Here is a 27,704-nt window from a genome sequence, read left to right on the forward strand (position 1 = left end):
AGGTACCAATTGTGACTAGGACGGCCTTTGTACAGCTTCATGGTGTGTGCCAGTTATGCCCGTCACTGGATTAGGGAGGCTCTGGTCATGGTCACTCATGCCCTACTCATCTTCCAGGTGTACTATGATAATGCACTTTATATAGGCTGCCCCTGAAGACTATTCAGAAACTTCATCTGGTGGAAAACATGTTTGGTGTAGCCACTTAGGTGTGCTCCTAGAAGCTACATCTCTGCTCTGTAAGCTGCATTGGTTGCCAATTTGCTTCCAAATCCGAGATGCTGGTTTTGACCTTTAAAATCTTTATGCTTCAGCAGGTTGAGGGATTGCTTCTTCACAATTACATCTGCCCATGCCATGAAATCTGGCATATGTATACTGCAGGTCCATCTGTTAAGGAGTTACATTTGGCATGACCTAGGAGACAGGCCTTTTTTGTCATGGTACCTTCTCCGTGGAACATTATTCTCTCCACAATGAGACTGGTTGGAAACCTTCTCCAAGTCCCTCAATATGTGGCTACATCAACAGGCTTGGGGATCTCAGGGAAATGGAGAATCGGTCAGATGGTTATACTGCAATATCAAAGATGCTTATTTCTAATTTTTTAATAATATTGATAATTTTGTAAAATTATTGCTTTTAAATGTTTTTTTATGGTTTGTTTCTTACAGTACTGTATGCCACTCAGTCATTTGTGAGATGGTTAACTATATAAATGTGAATGAATGAATGGATGGATGGATGGATTGCTTCTTGTAAAGAATAAGTATACTCTTAAAGTGCCAGAAATAAGAGAAATGAGATGTAGAGAATTTACTGAAATATTGAATGCGAGTCAAATTTTATCCAACTGTCCATATAAAGTTACCCCAGATTGTATATTCTTATAATGTTGAGTGAGAATCATTCCATGTGTTACTATTTATGTTATCTAAAATATGTAGCCTAATTCTTCACTTGGTCAATTTAAAGGATGGTGATGTCATATGACTCTAGCTTTCCAAGCCCATTTATACAACATATATACTGGCTGTCACTTAGTTTTACAGAGGCAGCTACCAATATTTTTAATATTTATATGACTACCAATATAAAGTAAATGTGTATTTGTTTTGATTCTACTAAAATACCTTCTTGTGTTTCCAAACATTTTCATTGTACCACCACTATTTGATATATTCAATACAAATGAGTGTTTATTCTGTCAATTATTGTATGGATTAAAATTAAGACTAATGTATATAATAGTATTTGAGATCAGTTTAGATAATTTAGAACTGCTCTATTCCCAGTTTCCAGTAATATTTTAATATAAATTAAATGGGGAAGCTTGGGAATTTCAAGAAGCAAAAATACCCAGACCATGCTTTTTTTCCCTGAATTTCTTTTTCTGAAGATATGCTCCTACCTCTACCCACATTTATCCCACTATTAAACTTCATTAATCTAGCTAGTCACAGATTATTTGTTCATTTTGAGAATATTCTTTAGGAAAGCAATTGTGGTCTGAAAAACTTACAATGGGACACATTCTGAGAATATTCGCAACAATTTTATGAGGCATAGAAAAAAAACTTTTGCCAGCAAACTTTAATCTGCAAAATTCTTATTTTATAAAAATCTGTAAAGATATATTCATCATTTTTTATATTACATAGTACAATATTTTGTGAGGTACTTGAAAACTTTTTCTATAAATAAGTGGCAAAAGTCAGTAAAAACTTCATTAATAGTAGTATTTTCATATAAAATGACATTCTTATATATTGCATTGAATATTATATAAGCGTATGTACAGTACTGTGCAAAAGTTTTCAGCAATTGTGCAAAAATGCTGTAAATTAAGAATGGCTTTCAGAAATAGGTTATTAATAGTTTATTTTTTTATCAATTAATAAAATGGAAAGTAAATGAATAGAAGAAGAATCGAAATCATTGGGGTGATCACCCTTTGCCTTCAAAACTGCATCAATTCTTGTAGATATACTTGCACATAGTTTCTGAAGGAATTTGGCAAGGTTCCTCCAAGTTGTTCCAAACATGTTGGAGAACCACAGAACTTCTGTTTTGTGACTGGCTGCCTCAAATCCTTTTGTCCCTTCATATAATCCCAAACAGACTTGACTTGATGTTGAGATCAGGGCTCTACGAGGGCCAAACTATCACTTCCAGGACTTCTTGTTTATACTGACGATAGTTAATGACATTGGCTGTGTTTAGGGTCATTGTCCTGCTGAGGAATAAATTTGGGGCTAATCACAGACCTCCCTGATAGAATGGTATGATATATAAGTATCAGCCTGTATTTCTCAACACTGAGGACACCATTGACCCTGACCAAATCTTGAATTCCATTTGCAGAAATGTAGCCCAAACTTATAAGGAATCTCCACCATGCTTCACTGTTGCCTGCAGACACTCATTATGGTATGCTCTCCAGCCCTTTGGTGAACAAACTGTCTCCTGTTACAGCCAAATGTCACATTTTGATTCATCATTTCAGAGTACCTGCTGCCATTTTTCTACACCCCAGTTCCAATGTTTTTGTGCATAGTTGAGTCACTTGGCCTTGTTTCTATATCAGAATTATTGCTTTTTGGGCACAATTCTTCCATGAAGACCACTTCTGGCCAGACTTCTCCAGACAGTAGATTGATGTACCTGGGCCCCACCTATTTCTGCCAGTTCTGGGCTGATGGCACTGCTAAACATCTTCCAGTGTCAAAGGGAAGTGAGCATGATGTGCCTGTCATCTGCTTAATTAAATTTCCTTGGCTGACCACTGCATCCTCAGTTTTGCCCAATTCTTTGTGCTTCTTTAGAAGTGCCTGAACAGCATATCTTGAAACTCCAGTCTGCTTTGCAATCTTTGCCTTGCTGATGCAGTATAATTTGCCTTTTGTCTTGTTCCTGTTCTTGGGTTTGCCATAGTGTATGACCTGTGATATGAAATTGTCTTCCACAACCTCACCTTAATAGCAGAGTTTGGCTTCGTCTCACCCAGTTTTAAGCTGTTTCTGTTTCAATTAGTGACTGTGTTTCAACCTACTTATGAAATTGATGTTCATTAGCCTCTGGTTGGTATAAATTAGTTAATCAAATATCTGACTTTAATCCTACAAAATCCCTGACTTGTGCAAGTGTAAGAACTGATGCTGTTTTGAAGGCAAAAGGTGGTCACCCTAAATATTGATTTGATTTGGATTTCTCTTTGTTCATTTACTTTCCATTTTCTTAATTGATAAAAAAAATAAGCTATTAAATTTATATTTCTAAAAGCATTCTTAATGTACCGCATTTTTGCACAACTGCCTAAAACCTTTGCACAGGACTGAACTTATATCCATGTATATGGGCTGATGCCAGTGGAACTAATAGACATCATGATTTTTGCATATTAAAAAAATGGAAGTACTATATGTGAACCAAAGCTTTCTTTCCCGAGAAGTTCTAATTTATGTCATTTTCTCTGTTTTCTTTTCATATGCTTCCTGTGATTGGTATTCCTTGCTCATCTTCTAGGAGCTGCTCTTGAGTGTGATAAAGATTAGGGCCAAATAGTCTTGTTTCCGTATGCAATGAGATTTTCTACAATAAATGGTGGGAAAAATGGAATTTATTAGTAAATTTGGTTCTGTTATGATAAAACAACTTGATTCTACTTTATAAAAAATAAGTAAGGAATCTCATGGATAACGTTACTGTCTTAATAATTTTATCAACATTCAAAAATTGCACACAGTCATCTTAAATCATTCCATCTCTGAGACTTTGTTCTCTTCTTTGTCTACCCCTTAAAGAGAGTACCTGAAGTCCCTGGAAGTCACTACTTCTAAATGCTGAATGGGACTATTTCCAGAGTTTTCCTTCCTTTCCCAACAGGTGGAAGGTCTTCCTGGCTCCCCATGAGATGTTGCTCTCAGGTGCTCACTATGTTCTTGGAGCCCTTTCCTTTGAAAGCTGTTATGATGCAAGTGAGTTGGACTTTGGAGAATCAGAATGTTTCTAGGCCCAACCACTGATGTCACTGGCCTTGGAGGACCTCGGGTAAAAATGAGTCTCCAGATTTCAATACTAAACAGACATTCAAATCCATCACTGATTTGAACATGTACAGCACTACATAAATCCTAGCCCAAAAATGGATAATTGGGAGAGAAGGAGAGAAATATTTTGCAGCACACTACTTTTAATCTTTCCCCCGTTACTGAGGTAAAGTACATATGTTTGTATTTCTTAGGCTTATAGGCTGCTTCAACTGTACCCAATTTTAAACAATTATTCTGAAAAATATAATATTTCAGGATCAGCTTCTAAAAATAAAATATTCATATATCTCTATTTAGCTTTAAGCTCAGAAAATCAAGAAATAAAACATGATATATTTTTGAATAATCACCTATTTTGCTTATAATTAATATCAAAGGCTAATTTCTATAGCAGAATTCATACTACATTTTAATAAAGTAATTTCCTAATGTCCTATAGGTATGGAAAATTGTTTTGATGGTTTCTACTCCACCTCAATTTCAGATAGGTTTAACTTCAAAATTTCCAAATATAAGATAGTTGGTAAAATAGAAACAAAACATCTGTCTCTATGACCTAACTCCTATTTGTGTTTCTCATACAATGTTCACTCCAAAATGGCAAATGCCTCATATGTAATTTGATTCCAACTACTTTCTCTGATTGCTAAATCCAATGCCATTCGTAGCCAGATTAAGGACACTTCCTGTCTACCAGAGGTTTGTCCACCCTTGCAGTAGGGAAACTTACCTGGAAGTCACGGATGAAAGTCAGGAAAAAACTGAGAATAGTGAAAGCCAAAGACCATTCAGAGACTGTGGCAATGATATGGAAGGTATATCCCTGTAGAAGATATTTTTAAAAAATGTATTATCAGAGTACTTTTTAATGGTAGAATATCATCAGTCCTAATGGTGAACTCAAGTAATGAAAATCAATAATAAGCACAACAGAGTTTTAACAATTAAAAACCTGGAATTTATGTTTCAAGGCTTTTTTAAAAGCAGTCAAAAGGCCTTAGACAACAATAGGAGAATGATTAAAGGTTAAAGATAGCATCACACTTTTTATTCCATTCTGTATGTTTATGTACATTTTAAAAAATTCCTCGTATCTTCCAGACAGATAATGCTTATGGAACTTGCCAGTGATGATGCTGTCTAGCCTCGAGAATATGAGAGCTGAAATTTGGAAAGGCCTTAACAATACCAAAATATAACAGACCTACCCTGAATCTCTTTTTAAATTGCAGTAATGAAGCCAACTGTAGACTTATGTTTGTGTGTATTAGCAGAAGTAAGTATGGTATTTTGGGGAAACAATATATAAACACTACAATGCATTAAGAATATTTTGGAATATTTTCTGCAATGCACTTGACACATTTCATTTGTGTCTTCTCTCTGTTGCCTTTTTAAAAAAATCAAACTTACTTTCTCCTGGGGATTCCAATGCAGCCTCCGTAGGGAATCTATTCCACTTAAGCTGAGTAAAATTAATGAAGAAATAGCCACTTTAATCATTAAGGAATATCTTTGAAATAGAGAGGAAATAGGCTTACTCTCCATCCATTCTTGTTTAACCCCATTTGCTTTTTTTTATTTAAAGGGTGTACACCCAAGGTGTTTTGAGAAGGGATAGTGTAATCTTCAGTTTAAATGATTTTTTAAATTTATTTCTAGTTTGCCCCATCCTTTTGAAATTTGCCAGTAATGCAGCAAATGTCCCATCTGAAGATCAGTCAGTACCAAATACAATCATGGCATCATCCAGAAAATTGTTAAGAATCAGGGGATTCTCATAAACCCATGAGATGTGGTTTAAGAGGATGCAGTTGAGAAGAGAATCAAAAGAAATCAGGGATTCTAACAGTAATACAAATCCTAAAACTTAATATATATCATTTTATATATATAATGATATATAAATTACAGGTAAAGTTTTACCTATTCTTGTAAAAAACTATATTATGAAATCCTTTTCACAATCAATACATGTAACATGAATGAAATAAATATCAACACAATGAATGCTAATAAATGATTATGCCATAAACTTTTTAAAGATTCAAATACATGTAATCAAGTGCATGAAATATTATCCAGAGATAAAATGCATTCACAAGGGCAATAAATAATGAAAAAAAACTCATGATAGTGATAAAAAATTGCTGCCAGAATCATGTTGGATATTGAGATAGGCAGTTTATACATTTATTTATATAAATATTTTTAAAATTATCATACTATGCAGTATGCATTAGTTTAGCAATATAAAATTATGTATACATCAGGCCTGTCAAAGTGGCAGCCCGCAGGCTGATGCATCATGCGCAGGCCATGCCTACCCCAGCTCTGCAAAGGCAAAGAATGTCACATGACACGATCGAGTTTGACATTCGTGTTATACACATATACAGTATGTGTGTGTGTGTGTATGCATATATACATACATCAGGAGTGAAATCCGACCGGTTTGCGCAAACTGGTAGTGGACATTTGGCCTGGGTCACAGAACCAGTAGGGACCACTGGCTGGCCACGCCCCCAAACTGGTCGCCCGGTCGCTGCTCGCTCGCCCCGCCCCACGCAGTCTCTGCTCTGCAGCTTGCCTGCCTGAAGCGCTGTGCCCCAACTGAGTGGCCCTGGTCTGCCTGCCAGGTAAGCCTGCGAGTCGCGGCCTAGCTAGCTGCCCCTGCCCTCCCCCATCGTCCCAGCCTGCCTCACCTACTCCATTCCCCACGGCCAGTGGCCCCAAAACATTTGCCTGCCTTCTGCACAGCATTTTCAGCGTCCTCATGGTCATCTTGCAAAGGCAGGCAAGCAGGCCTGGCCACGGGGACTGCCGGGAAGTCCACGTGAAAGGCAGGCAAGCATGGCAGGGCTGCCCTGCCACGGGGAAGGAAGCTAGCAGCCTACTCCTTTCCCTGCAGACCTCCTGGTGGTCCCCCGTGCCCGCTTGCCTTCCGAGGTTGGCATCCAGCCTGTGACAGGAGATGTATTGCTTCTAGCCTGGCCCAGCCAGTGGGTGGGCGGCTGACCCTTGGGGGAAATGGGTGCCGGCGCCGGAAAGGAGTGGGCTTAACAAAAAGGGGCCAGACATGTCAGTGGCAGACAAATAAATAAGGGGAGGGGGGCCCCACAACAATACGGGTCTATTAGAGACTTTTTAATGAGAAAGAAGGACTCACTGGAGAAGAGCCTAATGCTGGGAAAGATTGAGGGCAAAAGAAGAAGGGGACGACAGAGAACGAGGTGGCTGGATGGAGTCACTGAAGCAGTAGGCATGAGTTTAAATGGACTCCAGACGATGGTAGAGGACAGGAAGGCCTGGAGGAATGTTGTCCATGGGGTCGCGATGGGTCGGACACGACTTCGCAACTAACAACAATTCTCCTACTGAAAAAACTCCCCACAATACCTTTGCCCGAAATGCCTCTCACGTCTTTCGGAAGCAATTGGGGGGAGCAGGAAGGGGAGCCGACCCAGCAAAGGCCAGGAAGACCCAGCTTTCCCCTCTGTCCTTCCCCCCACTTTCTTTTGTTTTGCAAGCTCGCCCAAGGTTTGCATGGTATTTGGGGTTTTTGTGCAGCAAGCCCCCCTCTTCCTCCTCCACAGCTCTAAAGTATGCAAAAGCAGGAAGAACTGTTGGGCTGCCCCCCATCCCCCAACTTTGAACCCACCATCATGGGTTTTTAATTCACGAGGAAGGAAGAGAAACCCTCTCCATTTCACCCAAGGACCAATTAGATTTTATTGTCACTTGTGGTGGGAATCCAGCCTTTACGTCAGAAAGTTGCTTCCCACTGGCCGGGTAGCCCTTGGGGGAGATGCAGCCGTTGCATTGGGGCTGAGAGGGCCACTTGCTTTCTTCCTTCTCCTGCTGCCACTGGTCAGACCAGGTGTATGTGTGTGTGTGTGTGTGTGTGTGTGTGTGCGCGCGTGAGAGAGAGGGGGGGGGGAAGAAAGGAAGAAAGAGAAAGGAAGGAAGGAAGGAAGGAAGGAAGGAAGGAAGGAAGGAAGGAAGGAAGGAAGGAAGGAAGGAAGGAAGGAAAAACAAAGAAAGAGGGAGAGAGAGAGTGGGTAGAAAGAAAGAGAAAGAAAGATGGAGGGAGGGAGAGAAAGACAAGGAAGTAAAAGAAAGAAAGAGAGAGAGAGAGAGAAACAAGAAAGAAAAAGAGACAAAGAGAGAGAAAGAAAGAAAGACGAAGGAAGGTAGAGAGAGACAGAAGAGGAAGGAAGCACCACAAACCCTGGCACTAGACATGGCTTCAGAAGACTCTTTGAAACAGCACAGCAATCTAGATCTCTGGAAGGGATCTCAGAGGTCATTTAGTCCAACCCCCTGCTGCAGCAGGAAACCTTACATTGTCTGGATTATTTTGGTGCCTCTAACAGAGGAGAAAATTGCCAGAAAGGAGAAGGAGTTTACTAGGACAAGGCTGCCATGCAGAGGAAGGCAGACATACTTCTTGACTTATGACCACAATTGAGCCCAAAATTTTGGTTGCTATACAAGAGCGTTGTTAAGTGAGTTACATATTTTACTCTATCCATGACATCTCCTGGCTCTAACAGTGAGTGATGTCAAGTTGACCATGACCACCTGGTCACATGACCACCAAGCCACGCCTACCCTGGTCACATGACCAAGCCGTGCAAACCTGGTCACATAACCACCAAGCCATAGAACCGGTAGGGCAAATTTTTGGATTTCACCACTGACATACATATATATGTATGATGTATGTATACGTGTGTGTGTGTGATGTATATGAAGGGAGGGAGGGAGGGAGGGAGGGAGGGAGGGAGAAAGAGAGAGAAAGGGAGAGGGAGAGGGAGAGAGAGAGAGAAGATACTTTACTGTTTTTGTTCCATTGTGTAGCTTCCTTGCTGGAAATAAAAAATAAAGCTTCTAAGGTTTATATATTTTGTGATCTTTTCCAGCACTGTTATAACAAGTAGTCATTTTAGCCACCTCAAGATAAAGCATGTTTCATTTAAAATAGATTTTTAAGAAATACCCCTCATTCATCACTTGTACTGTTTTACCACAAAGGATACTACTCACTATGCTTACTGCGCACCATAGCAGTATTGTAAATCTGATCCAGAAAATATCCTTCCCATGAATTTGTGGTTGCATCTTATAGGAAATAATTGTCTGAACCAGAATATATATGACTCCAATTCCAAATGCGAGGAAAGATCCAAATGTATGTATGAAAAATATAGCACTTTTCTACAGGAAAATAATATAATTCAATGGTTTTTAGAGAACGCTGGAGTAACAGTTGAAAGGATCAAACAATATAACGAAACTGAATCTTTGAATAGACTCTCTCAAATGGTTCAATAACAAATACCGCTATCTGCAAACCACTATAAAAACCTAGAGATCTAGCATTATTGGAAGTTAATTATTTCTAATTAAGAGCAAAATTGTAATAGTATATATCTTAAGACAGCGATTTTGCTCAAAGAAGGCAACTTTATTTAATGAATCTTTTGTCCAAACAACAATACCCACCCAACTAAACAATTAGTTTAAGAAAATATTTTCCCCTTTTTCTTTTGCCAGGTTATAGAATTCTGTGAAAAAAATAATTGGCTTTTTAAATCATAGATAAAGAAAAAAGGGACAACATCCAAGGATTTGCAGGCTTCTTTTGTGTGTGCTAAAATTGTTTATGATTCCAAGATAAGATCACTGGGTAAAATGGGATTTGTGTAAAAGAAAGGTTCTTTACTCACTTTTCTGAAGTTTGCCAAAAAAACAAAACCCAACAACTAAATAATCAACTAGATTTCAGGAGGATGCATAAATCAATGGGGAGCTTTATAGGTCACCTAATTGCTATCTGGAGAAAACTATACACTGAATTTGATAATAAGAACCATCTGTCAAGCATGAAGATGGCAATATCACAGTTGAGGATATCTTTATTACTTCAGGACAATGGCCATCACTGAAGACAGAATGAATTTTGTTCATACTACATCAGTTTATAGGTAATCAGCCCATAAACTGAAATGCAAATGGGTTATAGATCAAAGCAATAATCCCAAATTTACAATTAAGTCTACAACAGAATGAATGGAACAGAATAAAATGAGTCAAAATATTTCTGAATGGTTCAGTGAGTGTCTATAACTCCATAGAAATTCACCAGGGCTTAAAAGAAAGCAGTTTTACTGGAGAATCTGAATTATGACTGGGTTTAAACAAATTACCAGAAAATGGAAAAAACTGCCTGGGCAGAATTATAAAAGACTCATAATTATGATTATTATATATTGTTATAATAGATTCCAGAGTGGATGAAACCAGTTACAGTACTGACTTGATGGAGGTAATTGCTTTTTCACAAATAAAATATGAAATATAAAATAAACAAGCACTAAATGTTGCACTAATCCACTCACTTAGATTTTAAATATCAGTATGAACTAATATTCAGTGGAAAATTATATGCAAAAATTCAGAAAAAAAAATCAAAGGGGCCAATATTTTTCACAGAATTATAGATACAAAAAGTATTTTCCTCTGCTGATGGTATGTATTTATTTGAAACTCTCTAAATCTAACCCTTCCTTTGCATTTTAGTTTATTATAATAGTAATTAAAAATGCTGACTCTATTCTATAGCCAAAAGAAGATTTATGATTGCAATCCCACAGTGACCCTGGTGTATAATAAATTTTACAAATAAAGAAATAAAAGGTGGTGTTTATATTCTGTTTTCCTTCAGTGAGATCAGCATAATTATGTGCCATTTCTAAGTAGTTCATCAAGCAAGAACACTTAACTTCTAACAGTTTACTACATTAGACATTTACAGACATGTCTCACAATGACTACTCCTAAGAGATATATTGTGATATCTCTTAGCAATCTCTTATTGTGATACTCAGCAAGTATTTTTCATTTTAAGACCAAAATGTGAGATCTCGACAGCAAACCACTGAACTGCCGAACTTTCGATCGACAAGCTCAGCGTCTTACCCACTGAGCCACCACTCAGTGAATAAATAGTTATTAGTAATTCATTTGTTCTTCATGAAGTATTGTGGTGAAGGAATTAAGAATGGAATGTTGAGAATAAAGAGGCTGAGATTTAAATTCATAAAGGTAAAGGTAAAGGTTCCCCTCGCATATACGTGCTAGTCGTTGCCGACTCTAGGGGGCGGTGCTCATCTCCGTTTCAAAGCTGAACAGCCAGCGCTGTCCGAAGACGTCTCCGTGGTCATGTGGCTGGCATGACTCAACGCCAAAGGCGCACGGAATGCTGTTACCTTCCCACCAAAGGTTGTCCCTATTTTTTCTACTTGCATTTTTTACGTGCTTTCGAAACTTCTAGGTTGGCAGAAGCTGGGACAAGTAACAGGAGCTCACCCCGTTACACGGCAGCACTAGGGATTCGAACCACTGAGCTGCCGACCTTTTGATCGACAAACTCAATGTCCTAGCCCCTGAGCCACCACGTCCCTTTAAATTCATACTTGGCCACACAACAACCTAATAAATTACCTTGCCCTGTTGCCATTTCTCTGTTTTAACATACTCCATTGGACTCTATAGAATAACACTTAGAGGAAAGAAGGAGTACAAATGTAATAAATATACTTACAAAGTATTTTTAAACATACTTTTTGTGTTTCAAACCTAATTAATGTATGAGGAATGAGAGATTTGGAATTAACTTTGATATTTAGCATCAACAATCTGTTTACTTTATGGAAAGAAGGGCATCTCTTCAAGCAGAATTTTGATAAGAAACATAATGTCTTGAAAACAAAATCAATTATTTTCCACAAAATAAAATCTTCAGACAGCTGTTAACCACTTACAATCTAGTTACGTTTAGTTAGTCATAGTATTTATTCAATAGGAAAAGATTTTAAATTTGCAGTAACTTAACTATACGCTTCTTAATCACTGTGAGATTTTTTTTTCATTCTTCTCATTATTTTCATTCTACAGTGACATCTAGTGTTCATGACACAAACTATATTTGATCTATTTAAGCTATATTTGGTTGGAAAAATTATATATAGACCAAATAAGCAATAAAGAACATTACCAGCAAATGGTCCTGACCACACTGTTTTAAGAGAAATGTAAAAAAAAATAATGATGTTTATTCCAGCAATGCCAAATACTATATTGTATTTGCTACACTTTCTCAAAGTATAGCTTGCTAGTTGATTTATTCTGCTAAATTGTTATTTCTGAGATTTATTTGTACTGAAATAGATCCTTTTTATTTAACTTAATTCTATTAATAAGGTAGTATTTTGCTTACAAATATATTCATTTTAAAAATATTATCCGGCCTAAATAAAATAAAACCATTCCAAATATCAGCAGTTTGTCCTGGAAACTTAAACATAACTTACATTTATTTGATTTATATCTTGTTGCTTATGGTAAATAAAATTAAGAAATAGCTATAGAAATATTCTCAGTATCCAACTATATTGTAAAAACCAATCAATACCAATTAAGGTGCTTCCAAGTAGACATATACTATTCAAAATATATTGTGCATCTTGTGCTGTCCTTTTTTGGAAGCATGGAAGAAATGGTGGGAAAAAATAATGTTCCCAATGTCAAATAGTATAACACATACCTTTCTTATCAAACTTCATTTGGGCATATCCTTAGAATAGGCTATTATGATGAAGATATGTAACTTTAGTAATTCAATCATCACAGACAAAACACAAACCTGGAAGTTTGCAATGATGCAAACTCCAAAACAGCTAACCATTCCTATCACTAAGCCAGCCTTATTGAGTCTGAGCATCTTGGGTTCTTCAGGGTTCAAAGCACTGACTTGTTTGTACCGAACATACATGGTGGCAATACCTGTGAATGAACAATTGAAGCAGAATAAGAATAAAGAAGCACGATATCAAATGCAATGAAGACTAAGTAACAATTATAGCCACATGAATATTGTGGTCTTTTATGCAAGACATAACAAAAGAATTGTAGAAGTAAATTAACTGTCTGAGGACTCCTTTCATGCTAAGTATAAGGGGTTTGGAGAAACCTGCCAACCATGATTTTTAATCCAGCCATTCAATAATTCCAGTTAAGTAACTATATCTTATATTCTCTGAATGTAAAGTGGTGAGTGATATGTGCTTTAGCTATCCCTGAAATAGCTTAACATCCTGTGCTCTCCTACTCTGCCCAGGTGTTATTGGAATAGATTTTCAGACTATTTCATTAGAGTAGATGCAACTCTGTATAACCGTTTCAACCTTTAAAGTCTGTAAAAATTGTAGTGTTTTTGTCTCAATTGCACATACCAACTGCATTGCCCCAAACATCTTTCAGTGAATGTTCTTTTCTTTTAGTTAAGATTTATTCATCTCTGTAGTCTCATTAAAGCCCACATCTAAGTAATCTCAGGAGATCAGTATTATTTTTACTGTACTTACCCAAGAAGGAAGCAAAGGATAACAGTATTCCAAACAAGCATCTTTCTGGAGGTGTTGTCCCTGTGTCACTGAAAGATAAGAAACTTATGACACTAAACATCCTGCAATGCAATTGGAATGACAAAACCTATGAAATACACAATTAACAACCATTATTAATGTTGACACTAATGATAAGTGATGTAGTATGAGTAAAGATAAAGATTTCTTTAATAATTACATAGATTCTTGCAGGATAGTGGTTTGCCAATACCTATCTCCATGATGTATTTTTAAATCCCATATGAAGCCTACAGACCTGGGACTTCCTGGAGACTTTTCATCCAACTACTCCCATATCAGAGCCTGATAAATATCTTAGAATCAGCTAAGGTCAGCAATGTATCAAATTATTTTTCTCTCCTTTCAAAAAAATATGTGTAATGATATGTGGGACTGACGATAGAAGACCGGGGATGCTTCCCAGGAAATGATCAGATAAGAGCAGGTGTAGCACACAGGTGCATAATGAGCAGAGAAAAAAAACTCAGAAAAGAATTTCCCTAGCTTGTCAGGCAGTAAAATAGATGCAGTCAAACTGTATTGATCATACAGTAAACTAAGCATAATTATACTTACCAAAGCACAACAGCCCGGGGGTGTTGAGGTGGGTTTGGGGCGGCCCGGGGCGGTCTCCCATCGCGGCGGCGGCGGCGGCGGCGGCGGCGGCGGCGGCGGCGGCGGCGGCGGCGGCGGCGGCCTGGCCTGGCGGTGGCCTGGCCTGGCCTGGCCTGGCCTGGCGGGGCCTGGCCTGGCCTGGCCTGGCCTGGCCTGGCCTGGTTCGGTGGCGGCGGCGGCGGCGGCGGCGGCGGCGGCGGCGGCGGCGGCGGCGGCGGCGGCGGCGGCGGCAGCGGCAGGCAGCAGGCCTTTTAGGCTGGCTTGGGGGACCCTTGGAGATCTTGGGTCCCCCGCCGGGGCCTCGGGGAGCGTGACCAGAGTGTTCTCTGGTGGCGTTTTCTCCGTGGCGCCTCTTTCCGACGGCGGCGGCGGCCTGGCCTGGCCTGGCCTGGCCTGGCCTGGCCTGGCGGCGGCCTGGCCTGGCGGTGGCCTGGCCTGGCGGTGGCCTGGCCTGGCGGTGGCCTGGCCTGGTTCGGTGGGCGGCGGGGGCGGTGGCGGCGGCGTTGGCGGCTCGAGCCAGGGGTGGGGACCCTGTGGAGATCTTGGGTCCCCCACTTTGGGTGAGAACGCCCAGCCTGGAGAGTAAGGAGGATTCTGGACGGCCTCGTCGGGGGGCCAACTAGAGCGTTTCTGTTCCGGCGGTGCCCTGGCTTGGTTAGGTGGCGCCGGCGTTGACGGCCCTGACATTGGCCTTGACGGTGTTGACGGCCCTGACATCGGTCGTGGATGAAGATGACGCTCGGACGTTGGCAGTGGAGTTTCCCCCAGGTGGAGCCGAGATGGAGCCCATGGAGTCCGTGAAATTGGAGGACTCGCCCTTTCCTCCCCCCCCCGACCACCCTTGGACTGTCCATAGAACATCATCGAGCCTCAGTTTGTTACCATCGGCAGCCAAATCGGGCTGCAATTTCCGAGATTCGATGGACGGGGGTGAGCCGTTGCGGTGCTGAGTGATTGTATAAGGCGGTGACTATTTCATCTACTGCCCGAGACTGAGACTGAGACTGAGATGGATTTCCATCGACTTTTCCCACCCGGAGATATCCTGACCGACCAGGATGGGTCTGCTTGCCGTGTTTTTCATCATGCGGACATTTTCAGCGGCGGACCTTCTTGCCCTATGAGATTCCCCTCTCTCGTGGGTCTGGCCCTCTACGTTATCGAGGGCCTATCTTGAGGACGGGTTTTGGAACCCCGAGAGATGGCATGCCAAGAATAGGAGACTTAGGGGATTTTTAATTAATTGTTTTAACCGATTTTTTAAGGGGAGTTTTAATGGGACTTTTACGGGGAGGGTGGAAATCGACGGGCTTGGGTTGGTGGGGGGAGGGTGGGGTGGGGTGGGAGGTTAGGGCGGATGAGGGGTAGCCCGTCGAGGGAAACCAGTTCCAGCGCATGCTCGTGGCGACTATCAAATGGGTTCGGAGGTTATGGGGAGTGTGTTCCTTTGTGTGAGGGTGAGTCTATTTGCACGGTAAGTGGGAGGGGCAGATATGGCGGAAGGGGGATCGATCGACATAGGGGTCACGCTCGATGTCTGCAGGCGATCGCGTGCCCGATCCCCTGACTTCTCCCGTTCCCCGGATGGTCAAGACCCTCAGAGCCTGGGCCTTCGCCTGATGTTATGCAACGCACGGTCCGTGGCCAATAAGGCCCCCCTAATACATGATCTGATACAGGGGGGCCACGGATATTATAGGCGCACGGAGACCTGGTTGGGCACTGAAGGGGGTGTGCCCCTGGTCGAGATGTGCCCACCGGGTTTCCGTGCATTCCATCAGCCGAGGGCCCAGGGTAGGGGTGGAGGGGTGGCGGTTGCTATTAAAGAGAGTCTAGAGCCGAGGGAGACCACTGTACCTCAGATTGCCGGGTGTGAATCCCTCTTGTGAGGTGGGGTCATAGATGTCAGATGGGCTTGCTGGTCGCGTACCTGGCTCCTTGCTGCGTGACAGCTGCCCTGCCCGAGCTCCTGGAGGTGCTTGCCGGGGTGGCAGTGGAGACCCCCAGACTTTTAGTCATGGGGGACTTTAACTTGCCATCTGCCGGCTCGTCGTCGACGGTAGCTCGGGAGTTCCTGGCCTCCATGACGGCCTTGGACCTGACTCAAGTAGTGGATGGCCCCACTCACATCGGGGGAGGCACACTGGACCTGATTTTTGTCTCTGGTCAGTGGTTGAGAGATCTGGACTTAAAGGAAATAGTCACTGAACCTTTGTCATGGTCAGATCACTCTCTTCTTCGCCTGGACTTTCTGACCGCTACCCAACACCGCAGGGAGACGGAACCATTACGGTGGTACCGCCCCAGGCGCCTGATGGACCCAGAGAGGTTTCGGACGGAGCTTGGGCCACTTCCTGAGGGTCTGGCTCACGGCACGGCAGAGGAACTAGCTGCAGCCTGGGAACGGGCTGCGGCTGGGGCTTTAGACCGTGTCGTGCCTTTGCGGCCTCTGACCCGGCGCAGATCCCAACCGGCTCCTTGGTTCTCCGAGGAGCTGAGGGGGATGAAACGCCGGAGAAGACGCCTAGAGAGTTCCTGGAGGTCCAGCCGTTCAGAGGCTGATCGGACACTAGTTAGATCCTATACCAGGACCTACCTAGTGGCACTGAGGGAAGCGAGGCGTTCCTACGCCTCCTCCCTCATTGCGTCGGCAGATAACCGCCCAGCTGCCCTGTTTCGGGTGACCCGCTCCCTCCTTCACCAGGGGGAGCGGGATGACCCGTTGCGGGGACGTGCTGAGGAGTTTAACGGTTATCTATACGATAAAATCGTTCAGCTTAGGGACGGTCTGGACCAAAATTGTGGCGATTCAGACGGGGTATCTGAGGGCGGTCTTGGTGATGTTGTGTGGGATGAGTTTGACCCTGTGACTCCCGAGGACATGGACAGGTTGCTGGGTAGATTGAATGCCACCACGTGTTTACTGGACCCGTGCCCCTCCTGGCTGGTGCTGGCCACTCAGGAGGTGACACGAGGCTGGCTCCAGGGGATTACGAGTGCTTCCTTGTTGGAGGGAGTCTTCCGCCGCCTTGAAAGAGGCGGTGGTGAGGCCCTCCTCAAGAAGCCTTCCTGGACCCGCTGTTTTAGGTAATTATCGTCCGGTCTCAACCTTGCCCGGCGGCGAAGGTTGTAGAGAGTATGGTGGCATATCAGTTTCCCCTGCACCTGGAGGAAACTGTCTATCTGGACCCGTTCCAGTCCGGCTTCCGACCCGGTTACAGCACTGAGACGGCTTTGGTCGCGTTGGTGGATGATCTCTGGAGGGCCAGGGATAGGGGTTATTCCTCTGCCCTGGTCCTATTAGACCTCTCAGCGGCTTTTGATACCATCGACCATGGTATCCTGCTGCGCCGGTTGGAGGGATTGGGAGTGGGAGACACCGGTTACTGGTGGTTCTCCTCCTATCTCTCCGACCGGTCGCAGACGGTGTTGACGGGGCAGAGGTCACCCCGCGCCTCACTTGTGGGTGCCGCAGGGTCGATTCTCTCGCCTTCTGTTCAACATCTATATGAAGCCGCTGGGTGAGATCATCAGTGGCTTCGGTGTGAGGTACCAGCTGTACGCTGATGACACCCAGCTGTACTTTTCCACACCGGGCCACCCCAATGAAGCTATCGGAGTGCTGTCCCGGTGTCTGGAAGCCGGACGGGGCTGGCTGGGGAGAAACAGGCTCAAGCTCAATCCTCCAAGACGGAGTGGCTGTGGATGCCGGCATCCCGGTACAGTCAGCTGAGTCCGCGGCAGACTGTCGGGAGCGAGTCATTGGCCCCGCCGGAAAGGGTGCGTAATTTGGGCGTTCTCCTGGATGCACGGCTGTCTTTTGAAGATCATTTGACGGCCGCCTCCAGGAGAGCTTTCCACCAGGTTCGCCTGGTGCGCCAGTTGCGCCTTTCTAGGCCGGGATGCCTTGTGCACAGTCACTCACGCCCTTGTGACGCCTCGCCTGACTACTGCAATGCTCTCTACATGGGGCTCCCTTGAAGGGCATCCGGAGGCTGCAGTTGGTCCAGAATGCAGCTGCGCTGGTGATAGAGGAGCCCTCGTGGCTCCCGAGTGACACCTATCCTGCGCAGGCTGCACTGGCTACCTGTGGCCTTCCGGGTGCGCTTCAAGGTGTTGGTGAACGTCTTTAAAGCGCCCCATGGCATAGGGCCGGGTTACTTACGGGACCGCCTGCTGCTACCGAATACCTCTCACCGACCCGTGCGCTCTCACAGAGAGGGACTCTCAGGGTGCCGTCGGTGCGACAGTGTCGCCTGGCGACACCCAGGGAAGGGCCTTCTCTGTGGGGCTCCGCCCTCTGGAACGAGCTCCCCAGGACTTCGTCAACTTCCGGACCTCCGAACCTTTCGCCGCGAGCTCAAAACGTGCTTATTTATCTGCGCTGGACTGGGTTAGTTTTTTAAGTTATGGGTTTTTAATGGTGATTTTATAGTTTAGGGTTTTATATCGGTCGTCTGACCGTTTTTAGTTTTAAATTGGCCGGTTAAATATTTCATTTTAAATGTATTTTAAATTTATTGTGTACCTATGTGTTTTAATAAGGCTGTACACCGCCCTGAGTCCTTCGGGAGAAGGGCGGTCTAGAAATCTAATAAATAAATAAATAAATAAATAAATATACATTTAAAAACAGAAAATACGTATTTGTAAATAATGGTTAATATTTACATAGCATAAGTAACGCATGTTTTACATAAGTCAGTTCAGGGTGACTTAAGACTTTTAAGACAAATCTGAGTCTTAATATTTCTTCTCAGTTTCATTTAAGATCAGAAGCCAAGGATGCCATTGAAGCCCCTAAGTAGTAATTGATGTCAAACATTGATAACATCAATAATAATGAATTTATACTTTAATAAATTAAATAACAGCTCAAGGAACTGCAGTCACTGCTATTTTGGAGAGAAAAGCATTGCAGAGATATATTATTTCCAGCTTCAATTATACAATACTTAGAAAATATTATCTATAACCCAGGCCTAGGCTATTGCTTCCTATTTATATACCATGGCTCCCCAAAAATAAGACAGGGTCTTATTTTCTTTTTACCCCCCGAAATATGGCCTTGGCATCATAAATACCAATTTCTGAAGAGCCGTATGTCAAACTGGTTTAGAACCAAGGCTTGTTTTAAAACAGAAGCAGCAGCTTGAACTAGGAGGAAGAGAAAGAAAATACTGTACCTTGTTTAACATTGTACAATTGTACATGCAAATCCTCAAATCTCTTTATGCTTTATGCTCTAATAATAAAGTACAATGAACTTCAGCTGACTTGCTTTAGAACTAAAAATTGGTCTACTAAAGATGTCAAGAGTTTCAGATTACATCTTGGCCTCCATGACTCAAAGCAACTACACCCCTATTACAAGGGACCAGCCAAAGAGAATATTTAGTTCTGCAATCAAAATCTACACCAAATGTCTGTCCTTCACATCTCAAAATAGTAAAAATTATTTTCATAGTTGCCGCATTGGGAATGACCTGTCTGAAGTTCTACTAATTAGCTAGAGCAGGCATGTCCAACCTACCGTCCATGGGTCACATGGACATTTAGTCACGTGGCCTCACAAAATATAATGAAAATATTTTTAATAACTAGAGGCTTTAAGAATATGGAAAATATATAAGATTTAAATATAAGAATTTAAATTTATAGCAAAATTGGATGTGGTGGAAAGAGAAGGAAAAGAATAGGTTTTTATAAAGTATTTCCAGAAGTAAATGAAAGTTCAGATATATATCCATCATAATTATAGAGTTGTAATATACGCCAAAGGAACCAAGATGATAAAACTTGACATTATTTGAAATTAAATTCATTGGGCCTATGAACACCTTGGGAATAATCCAATAAGCATTTTTGGAGACAGTTTTTGACTTATGACCATAATGCAGACCACCCATTCCAGCTGTAGTTTGTGATAGCCACAAAATGGGTCAAGCTTTTTTTTTTTTTTACAGAAGTCATTAAACAAATCCACAGTCATTAAGTAAACACCACAATCATTAAGTGAACCCGTTGTTTGCTACCAAATGTTTTTGAGAAAATTGGAAGTATATGCCAATTTTCAGTAAAATTTGTAAATCCTGGTCACATGACCACGGGATGCTGCAAATGGCCATAAGTGTAGACTAAGTGCCTGAAATGCTGTCATGTGACTGTGAGGGAGCTGACTCATAAGTACCTTTAATGGGGTCCATTATAACTTCAACTCTGGTCATTAAGTTCAGAAATACTTGTATTGTGACGTTCCACAATGAATGGGAACATACAAAACCACCAGTGTGTTCCTGTACTTTCTTCATTCCAATTCAGTTCAATGAGCTTTGAAAGGAGATAACATAACATAATAACAGAGTTGGAAGGGACCTTGGAGGTCTTCTAGTCCAACCCCCTGCCCAGGCAGGAAACTCTACACCATTTCAGACAAATTCTAATTCAAATTTCTAATTCAAATTTCTAAACACACTCAGCCTTGTTTCTTATATTATATATTTGGTCTGATACCGGTATTTTTTAACAGACAAGCCATTTTGGAAAACATTATATGAATGAAAAAATATATTTAAAGTAAGCAAATAAATATGGAAATACATTTGATATCCTGCCACCTTGGTAACCTTTTGCAATTCTACTTAAAAGAGCAAGGGAAAGAGGGAAGAATCACTTCAATATGTGTGTATATATGGTGTGTGTGTGTGTATGTAGTGGCTGTGGTTAGAATGCAGTATTGCAGGCTAATACTGCCAACTGCCAGAGTTTGATTCTGTCCAGCTCAAGGTTGACTCAGCCTTCCAGCCTTCCAAGGTCAGTAAAATGAGGACCCAGATTGTTCGGGGCAATATGCTAACTCTGTAAACCACCTAGAGAGGGGCCGTAAAGCATGATGAAGTGGTATAAGTCTAAGCTGTAAGTGCTATTTCTATTGTTATATATAAGTGCATGTCTGTCTATCTATCTTATGAATATATTATGAAATAAACTTCATCCATTTTGATATGGAGAGGTAAACCTAACAATGTTTATTAAAAGCAAAATGACAATAAAGAAAAAAAATCCATTACTGCTATTAAGTCTTTCAAATTCAAGGAATGTTAATGTATTTTAAGTTTGTGATTTCGTTTTATAACAAACTCAAATTATTAAATGCTGTGGCTTTTTACCTAACTCCATTTTTAAAAACTTTTAGAGCAAAAATCAGGAGAGTAAGAAAAATTTCATAAATGTAACATTAGAACATAAATTGCAGTGCAAAAATATAAAGTACACTGACCTGATATAGGGTACCAAAGGGTCAACATGGTATAAGAGTACTCCAACAACATATGGAAACACAAAAGCAGCAGACGAGCAAATAACCAGGGAAGAAGGCAAGAAACTCAGTCCTTGCTGAAACCACCACATTTCAGAATGATCTACAGGGTCAAATACTGAAACAAACAAACAAACAAACAAACAAACTTTTTCTTTCTTCTTGCTTTGAAAGCAAATAAATTTTATATATTTATTTAAAACAACATTTCTACATCATCCCATTTCTTCCAATTCATTAATAGACTATCCTGCTCTGTATTTGAAAATATTTTCAGTCTAATCTTTTCATTGAATTATTGAATCAGGACATCATTCGAAACAGTATTTGCAGCTTCCTTATTTAAGTTATGTTCTAATTCTAGCTCAAACCATGATAAAGCAAACAAACTATTTGGAGAGTGTTTTTAAGAATAGGAAATGGGGGAATGAAAAATCAAATCAAAATGTTGATAACTTTTATCTTTTAGTCTAAAAATAAGTGGAACCCAATGCTGTACAATTTAGCTTTTAATATATACAATTATATATTTAGTAATAGAAAGTACAAACAACCACATTCATCCCACCCTCATCTTCCATTCCAACTCCACAGGATTGCCTTTAAAGACCATGTAGAAACTGCAGGTAATGCAAAACACATCTAAAGGAAATAATCTGATATGTCACGTAATACCAGCACAGAATGAGATGCTGATGAGATTGGATTTCACGCTTTTGTCCATCGAGTCTTTCCCAAGGATAGGCAGATATTGTTTGATAGTCTTAAAGGTACTGTCACAGGATGTAAGCTATTCCAAATAAAGATGTCTTTTGCAATTGACTGATGTTGATGTTGTCAATGCCAGCTGTGTTCAAGTGGTGTTCCAATTGTTTTGGGACTGCATTCAGGAATTTATTATGTCAGCCAGATGTTTAGACTGGATTTGGCATTTTTGTCAAGAAACTGGCATGAGGGAACCCAGATGACTTCAACCCAGGGACTAGAACTCATTCTCCCAGTTTTTAGCATGATGCCTACAACTACAATCAATAGGCTATATAAAGTCTACATGGCTGAGGACCTGATTATCTCTGAGATTGCTTACTTCAAATAGAATCTCCCCAAAAGATATTTGCAGGGAATATATGCTAAGAGTTTCATCTTCCATGAGAGCTCAGAAGCAATCTCTCAATGTGGAAGTTGCCTTCTTGAAGAATAATTTATCTCTGAAATAAAATATGCATACTCACTTTTTGTTAATTGAAAGGCTAGTTAAGTTTCACCTTAATATAACAAAATATAGAACCATATTTAAAAACAGAACACAATTCATAGCCATGTTATTCCAAAATCCATTATCAACAATAATTAACATAATTAACATAATTATGGCACAGGTTCTATCATACATTGAGATCCCCACATCCAATGGCAAAACCAAGTCTTTAAGACCTTATGAAAAGCTGATAGGTTCAGGAGTAATCTGATCTCCTGGTGTGTGTGAGTGAGAGAAGGGGGGGAGGGAGGGAAGGAGAGAGAGAGAGACAGAGAGAGACAGAGAGAGAAAATGAAGGATATCGCCTATTATGGACTGTTATAATATTATAATATGCATGTTTCTATTGTTATATTTTAATGTAATCTTTACTTTATAAGCCACATTGATTCAACAACAGAGAAAGTATAAAAGTCTCTGTAATAATTAAGATGACATAAGGTACACACTCACACAAGCTAATTCTGGAGCAAAGCCTGATTCTGCAAGTATTTTATTTTGTTGCACAATGTGCCATTGAAATTGCAACCAACAAAATAAAATAGCCTTACATAATCAACTACTGCACTTTAACATTGGTAATAGTGAGACATTAATTGCCCACTGAGATGAAATAATATGAAAACAGATTAATAGAAGAAAGAAAACTGAATTGTTGAAGATCTGAAAGGTCTTAAAAGGAAATGGGTAGAATGAGAAGAAATTTGTTTTTTTCTGTCTTCCGTTTTTCAAGATTTTAAAAAGGGCTGCCTTAACCAGTGAACCAGTGGAACCCTTACCACATCTCTGACATTAATACTATCGAACGCGTCCAGAAATATTTTACTAGAAGAGTTCTTCACTCCTCCGCAAACAACAAAATACCTTATACCACCAGGCTTGAAATCCTGGGTTTAGAAAACTTAGAACTCCACCGACTCCGACATGATCTGTGTTTAACACACAGAATCATCTATTGTAATATCCTTCCTGTAAAAGACTACTTCAGCTTCAATCGCAACAATACAAGAGCAAACAATAGATTTAAACTTAATGTCAACCGCTTCAAACTTGATTGTAGAAAATATGACTTTTGTAACAGAGTTAACGCTTGGAACTCACTACCTGACTCTATAGTCTCTACTCCAAACCCCAAAATCTTCAACCAAAAACTGTCTACTATTGACCTCACCCCATTCCTAAGAGGACTATAAGGGGCGTGCATAAGAGTACAATAGTGCCTACCGTTCCTGTCCTATTGTTCTCTTCATTATAGTATTATATGCATACTTTTACTTATACTTTTACTTATATATACTTTTTCTCTCATGACGAATTATTGTTTATGTTGATGATTGTATATACTGTTGTGACAAAATAAAATAAAAAGTCTGGCTGATTTTGCTTCTGCAATAATTTAGAAATATTATGAGTTGTAGAGGAGAATAAAAGTCCACCTTGACTTCTAAGTCATCTTTATTACATACTGTGCCTTGATAAATGCCTACAATCTGATCCATTGTGACTTCTATGGAATTGGGGTGATGGATGCCAATGAAATTCTATAACTAGCCAAAGTAAACCCCATGCAATCAATATTTTCTGCAGCCCATTTTGAAACTCAGTTGGTCCTTTTCAACGAAATATTTACTCTGTCCCAAGACAAATCTCAGCCAGTTATCAATCAATCTTATCCATCAATCTCTGTCTCCCTGTAATGCAATTCAAAATTCAAAACCTCTATATAAATAATTTGGATCAATTGGAGGAGAGAACTGAGCACAGCAAACAACTTGCATCTTTAAACTACGCTATCAATAATACTCTTTATTAAGAAAAATGAAGTTTTAAACTCTTTGTTCTCCATACTGTAGTATGGAGAAGTAGCCATTGCAGTTTCACATTTAGGACCTGCCCATATTTCGTTTTTTCTTCTTTTTAACCAGAGAAAACAGGAAAGTGGGACAAAATAGCTGCCAAAGCCAACTATTATCACTAGCAACTGTCAGTCGTGAACACCTGAATCGGAGGGTCTCTGCTTCAGCCAAGTGGTCCAGCCAGATTGGGAAGAGGCTGGAGGAGGAAGCTATTTTCCTAAGGAAAGCTGTCTTTTTTCCTCTCCTCTCTCGGGCACCACCGTAACGAACACTATATAGTCTCTCTCTTCTCCCTGGTGGTTTGAAAAATACAAAATAAATAAGCAAAAGCTGCAACGATTACTTTTCTTGAGGTTTCATTTTATGACTTCGCCCTCACCCCGGATATATCCTCGAGAGAGACCCTAGAGTTTAAAAAGCTGCCTAATACGATATAAACTTAACCTCCGCCACCAGCAGCGCGTCGGCAGCCTTCTTCCTCCGGCCCGAGTGGCAGAAAAAGCAGCGCTCTCCCTTGCAGGGTGGCGCCTGACTGGATATAATCCCGTCGTCGTTTGTGCCGGCGAAGCGCGCTCTGACATTCGATCCTCCCAAATGAGGTTATTCCAGTTATTTACTACCTCACGCCCTCTTGCAACTGCCTCGTCTCAACCCCCCACCCACCCCAGGCGCCTCCGAGGGCGGGCCTGTACGAAGTGGACGGGAAACGACCGAAGCAATCAGAGCTCACGCCCTCCCTCCCTCCCAACCCCGCGTGTGGTGGCCGCCTCTTTGCCCATGCGCATCAAAGCACCCATCTCCGGGTGTCCCACGCACGCCCCCTGCTCCGTTAGTCGCCTGTTCCAGTTGCGCGCCCTTCCTAAGCAACCACGCAGCCGGCCTTGTTTACGGCAGGCGTAAAAAAAAGGACGTAAACGCGCCTCCTGGGCGAAGAGGCTGGTTAAGGTAAATGCCGGGTGTTCTTGGTGCGCTTCGGGATTGGCTCTGTTGGGCGGTAGAAGCTTGGCCTCTGGCCGCCGTCGGGTCTCCTTCAAGTTCAGCCAAAGAAGGTTGACTGAGATTGGGTCTTTCTGCCTCACCTGCCGGGAGGTGGGTGGGCAATGGTCGTCCTTCTTTTCTCTCTTGCTGAGCCTCGTAGGCTCCTGCGCAAGAGACAGGGAGGGTGTCGCTTGCGCTGCCTTGTTTTTTCCACTCGGAGAGAGGGCTGCTTGCCGTTGATGCCCGGACAGGCTGGCAATCAGTCAGTTCGCGGAGGGAGCGATGTCATCGGAGCGGGCGTTCTTCAAATGCCGGGGACAAGTCAAAACAACCCTCTCCCCCACATAGATATAAGCAGAGTGTTGGTATCAAATACAGGGGTGGCACCGCATAAAATAAAATGTGCTTCAGCCTTATATGGATTTTCAAGATTGAAATATATGGTTTGAGTTGTGTTCAGATTTTCGACTGCTGGTGTATTGGTAGCGTTTTGGGCAGAGTGCTAATTGTCATATCTGCTTTCCTTTAACGAAAAGCTTAAAATTGGAATCGTGTACATTGTATAAACTCGCCTTATTTGTAAAATCACAGTACTCTTTCCTCTCAGTCTTTTTGTCACTTAAATTATATTAAGAGTAAGTGTTTTTATATGCAACTCACTTCAGAGAGTTACATATAAAATTGCAAAAACTTCTTTTCATTGATTACATTTTCTTTTAGTTATTGTATTTACTGAGTGCCTTATTGACATAAGTGAATCTATTAACTAATTTGCTGCAAAAGATATATCAATTAGGTACTTAGTGATTATATAGAAAGCAATAAAATCTATATTAGTAAAGTTTTAAATACTCTTAATTGTTAAATGGAGAAGCTGATAACTTCAAACAATTTGGAATATGCAGTAGGTTACAAACGTATTCCGTTGTTTTGAATTTAGCTTACTATACATATCTCTGAACAGAAGCTTCTTAAAGAAAAATATTTATTAAAATTATTCAGACTAAATCATGTTCAAATTAATTCCAATACTTGCTGAAATCTTTCTTTATCCAGAAACAAAAGAACAGTACAAATTGGACCATAACGTACACTTTCCTGTATTAAATAGAGGAAATCTAGAATTCTCCATCTGCTGATAGTCTTATCATTACAATATAGAAATAGTCTTATCTTTACAATATAGAAATAGTCTTATCTTTACAATATAGAAATTATCTTATCATTACAATACAGAAATGTTCCTGATTGCAGCCCATAATACTCCTGACATCGCCCCTCCAGTCTCCTCCCTCTTTTGGAATGCATCTGTCATGACGGAAGTGCATCTTCAATGTAATCCCTAACTTAATGCATAAATAGTGTTTTCTAGGGAATAGCAAGAAGTTACTGGATGTGGGCAGCACACTTTATTTAAGTGGAGGACGAAGATTAAAACAAAGCAAAGCAAATAGGATTAAGAATTTAATGAACAGAAAGGCTTTATGAAAATTATTTTTAAAGTTTGATGACTCTGATCAGGAGATAGACATTTTACACATAGGAAGCATGCATTTGAATGTGTTTTCATTTCTAAACTAATCAGTATTACCTTAACTAGTAATAATCAGTAAGTACTTTTTGGAGATGACTTTCCATAATGTAATTATTTTTCATTTTTATTCTTTATTATTGTTGGTCGCACAGTCAACCAGAAGTTTAGACTGCATTTAGCATTTTTCTTTACCTATTTAGTACTTCCTAAGTACCTTGGATAGAGAGATATTATTGAATAATATTAAAGATACTATCATAGGATGTAAGCTGTTCCAAGTAAATCTCCTTTTTACAATTGACTGATGATGATTTTGTCAATGTCGAGGGTGTTCAAGTTAGGCTTTAGATATTTTGGAATTACACCCAAGGCACCTATTATTCTTACTTAGATTTATATCATAACTTTTCTCCAGGATCTCAAGACAGCTTGTTGTGGATGTCCTTTCATTTTATTCTCACAAGAAACCTGTAAAATTGGTTGGGCTGAAAGAAAATAAGTGTCTCATAGTTACTTTTGACTCACCATGACCATTCTTCAGTGTTCTCAGTAACAAGCCCCAAACTGTAGAGTATTCACTAGACCGTTGCATTTATTTTTTTAAAAAAGAATATTAAAGT

At 40.9% G+C, this 27,704-nt stretch overlaps 1 protein-coding gene across 6 annotated transcripts; it reads right to left on the bottom strand.

The window, feature by feature from the left end:
* DRAM2 (DNA damage regulated autophagy modulator 2) lies at positions 1-25,252 on the bottom strand. 6 transcript variants are annotated; one of them, XM_058178413.1, is made up of 10 exons: positions 25,017-25,252; positions 24,715-24,865; positions 22,546-22,666; positions 21,420-21,576; positions 13,484-13,551; positions 12,763-12,902; positions 9,095-9,272; positions 5,466-5,545; positions 4,783-4,875; positions 2-3,591 (listed from the first exon to the last, which is right to left on the bottom strand). In XM_058178413.1, exons 4-10 carry the CDS (start codon positions 21,548-21,550, stop codon positions 3,484-3,486), a joined length of 798 nt encoding a protein of 265 aa, XP_058034396.1. In that variant the 5' UTR covers positions 21,551-21,576; positions 22,546-22,666; positions 24,715-24,865; positions 25,017-25,252; the 3' UTR covers positions 2-3,483. The 6 variants fall into 6 exon arrangements, with proteins under 6 accessions (XP_058034400.1, XP_058034396.1, XP_058034399.1 ...); XM_058178416.1 differs by lacking the exon at positions 24,715-24,865; XM_058178412.1 differs by lacking the exon at positions 22,546-22,666 and having other exon boundaries at positions 25,017-25,251.
* Positions 25,253-27,704: the final 2,452 nt, after the last annotated feature.

This window comes from Ahaetulla prasina, chromosome 3 (genome assembly GCF_028640845.1).
Source record: "Ahaetulla prasina isolate Xishuangbanna chromosome 3, ASM2864084v1, whole genome shotgun sequence".
Classification (NCBI taxonomy): Eukaryota; Metazoa; Chordata; class Lepidosauria; order Squamata; family Colubridae; genus Ahaetulla; species Ahaetulla prasina.

Coding starts and splice junctions, on each gene's coding strand:
- DRAM2 (XM_058178417.1), bottom strand. CDS start 21,550: ATGTGGTGGTTTCAGCAAGGACTGAGTTTCTTGCCTTCTTCCCTGGTT. Junction 13,552..21,419: donor CCTTTGGTACCCTATATCAG/GTCAGTGTACTT, acceptor CTTATCTTTCAG/TGACACAGGGACAACACCTC. Junction 9,273..12,762: donor GCATCATTGCAAACTTCCAG/GTTTGTGTTTTG, acceptor ATTTTCCTGTAG/AAAAGTGCTATATTTTTCAT.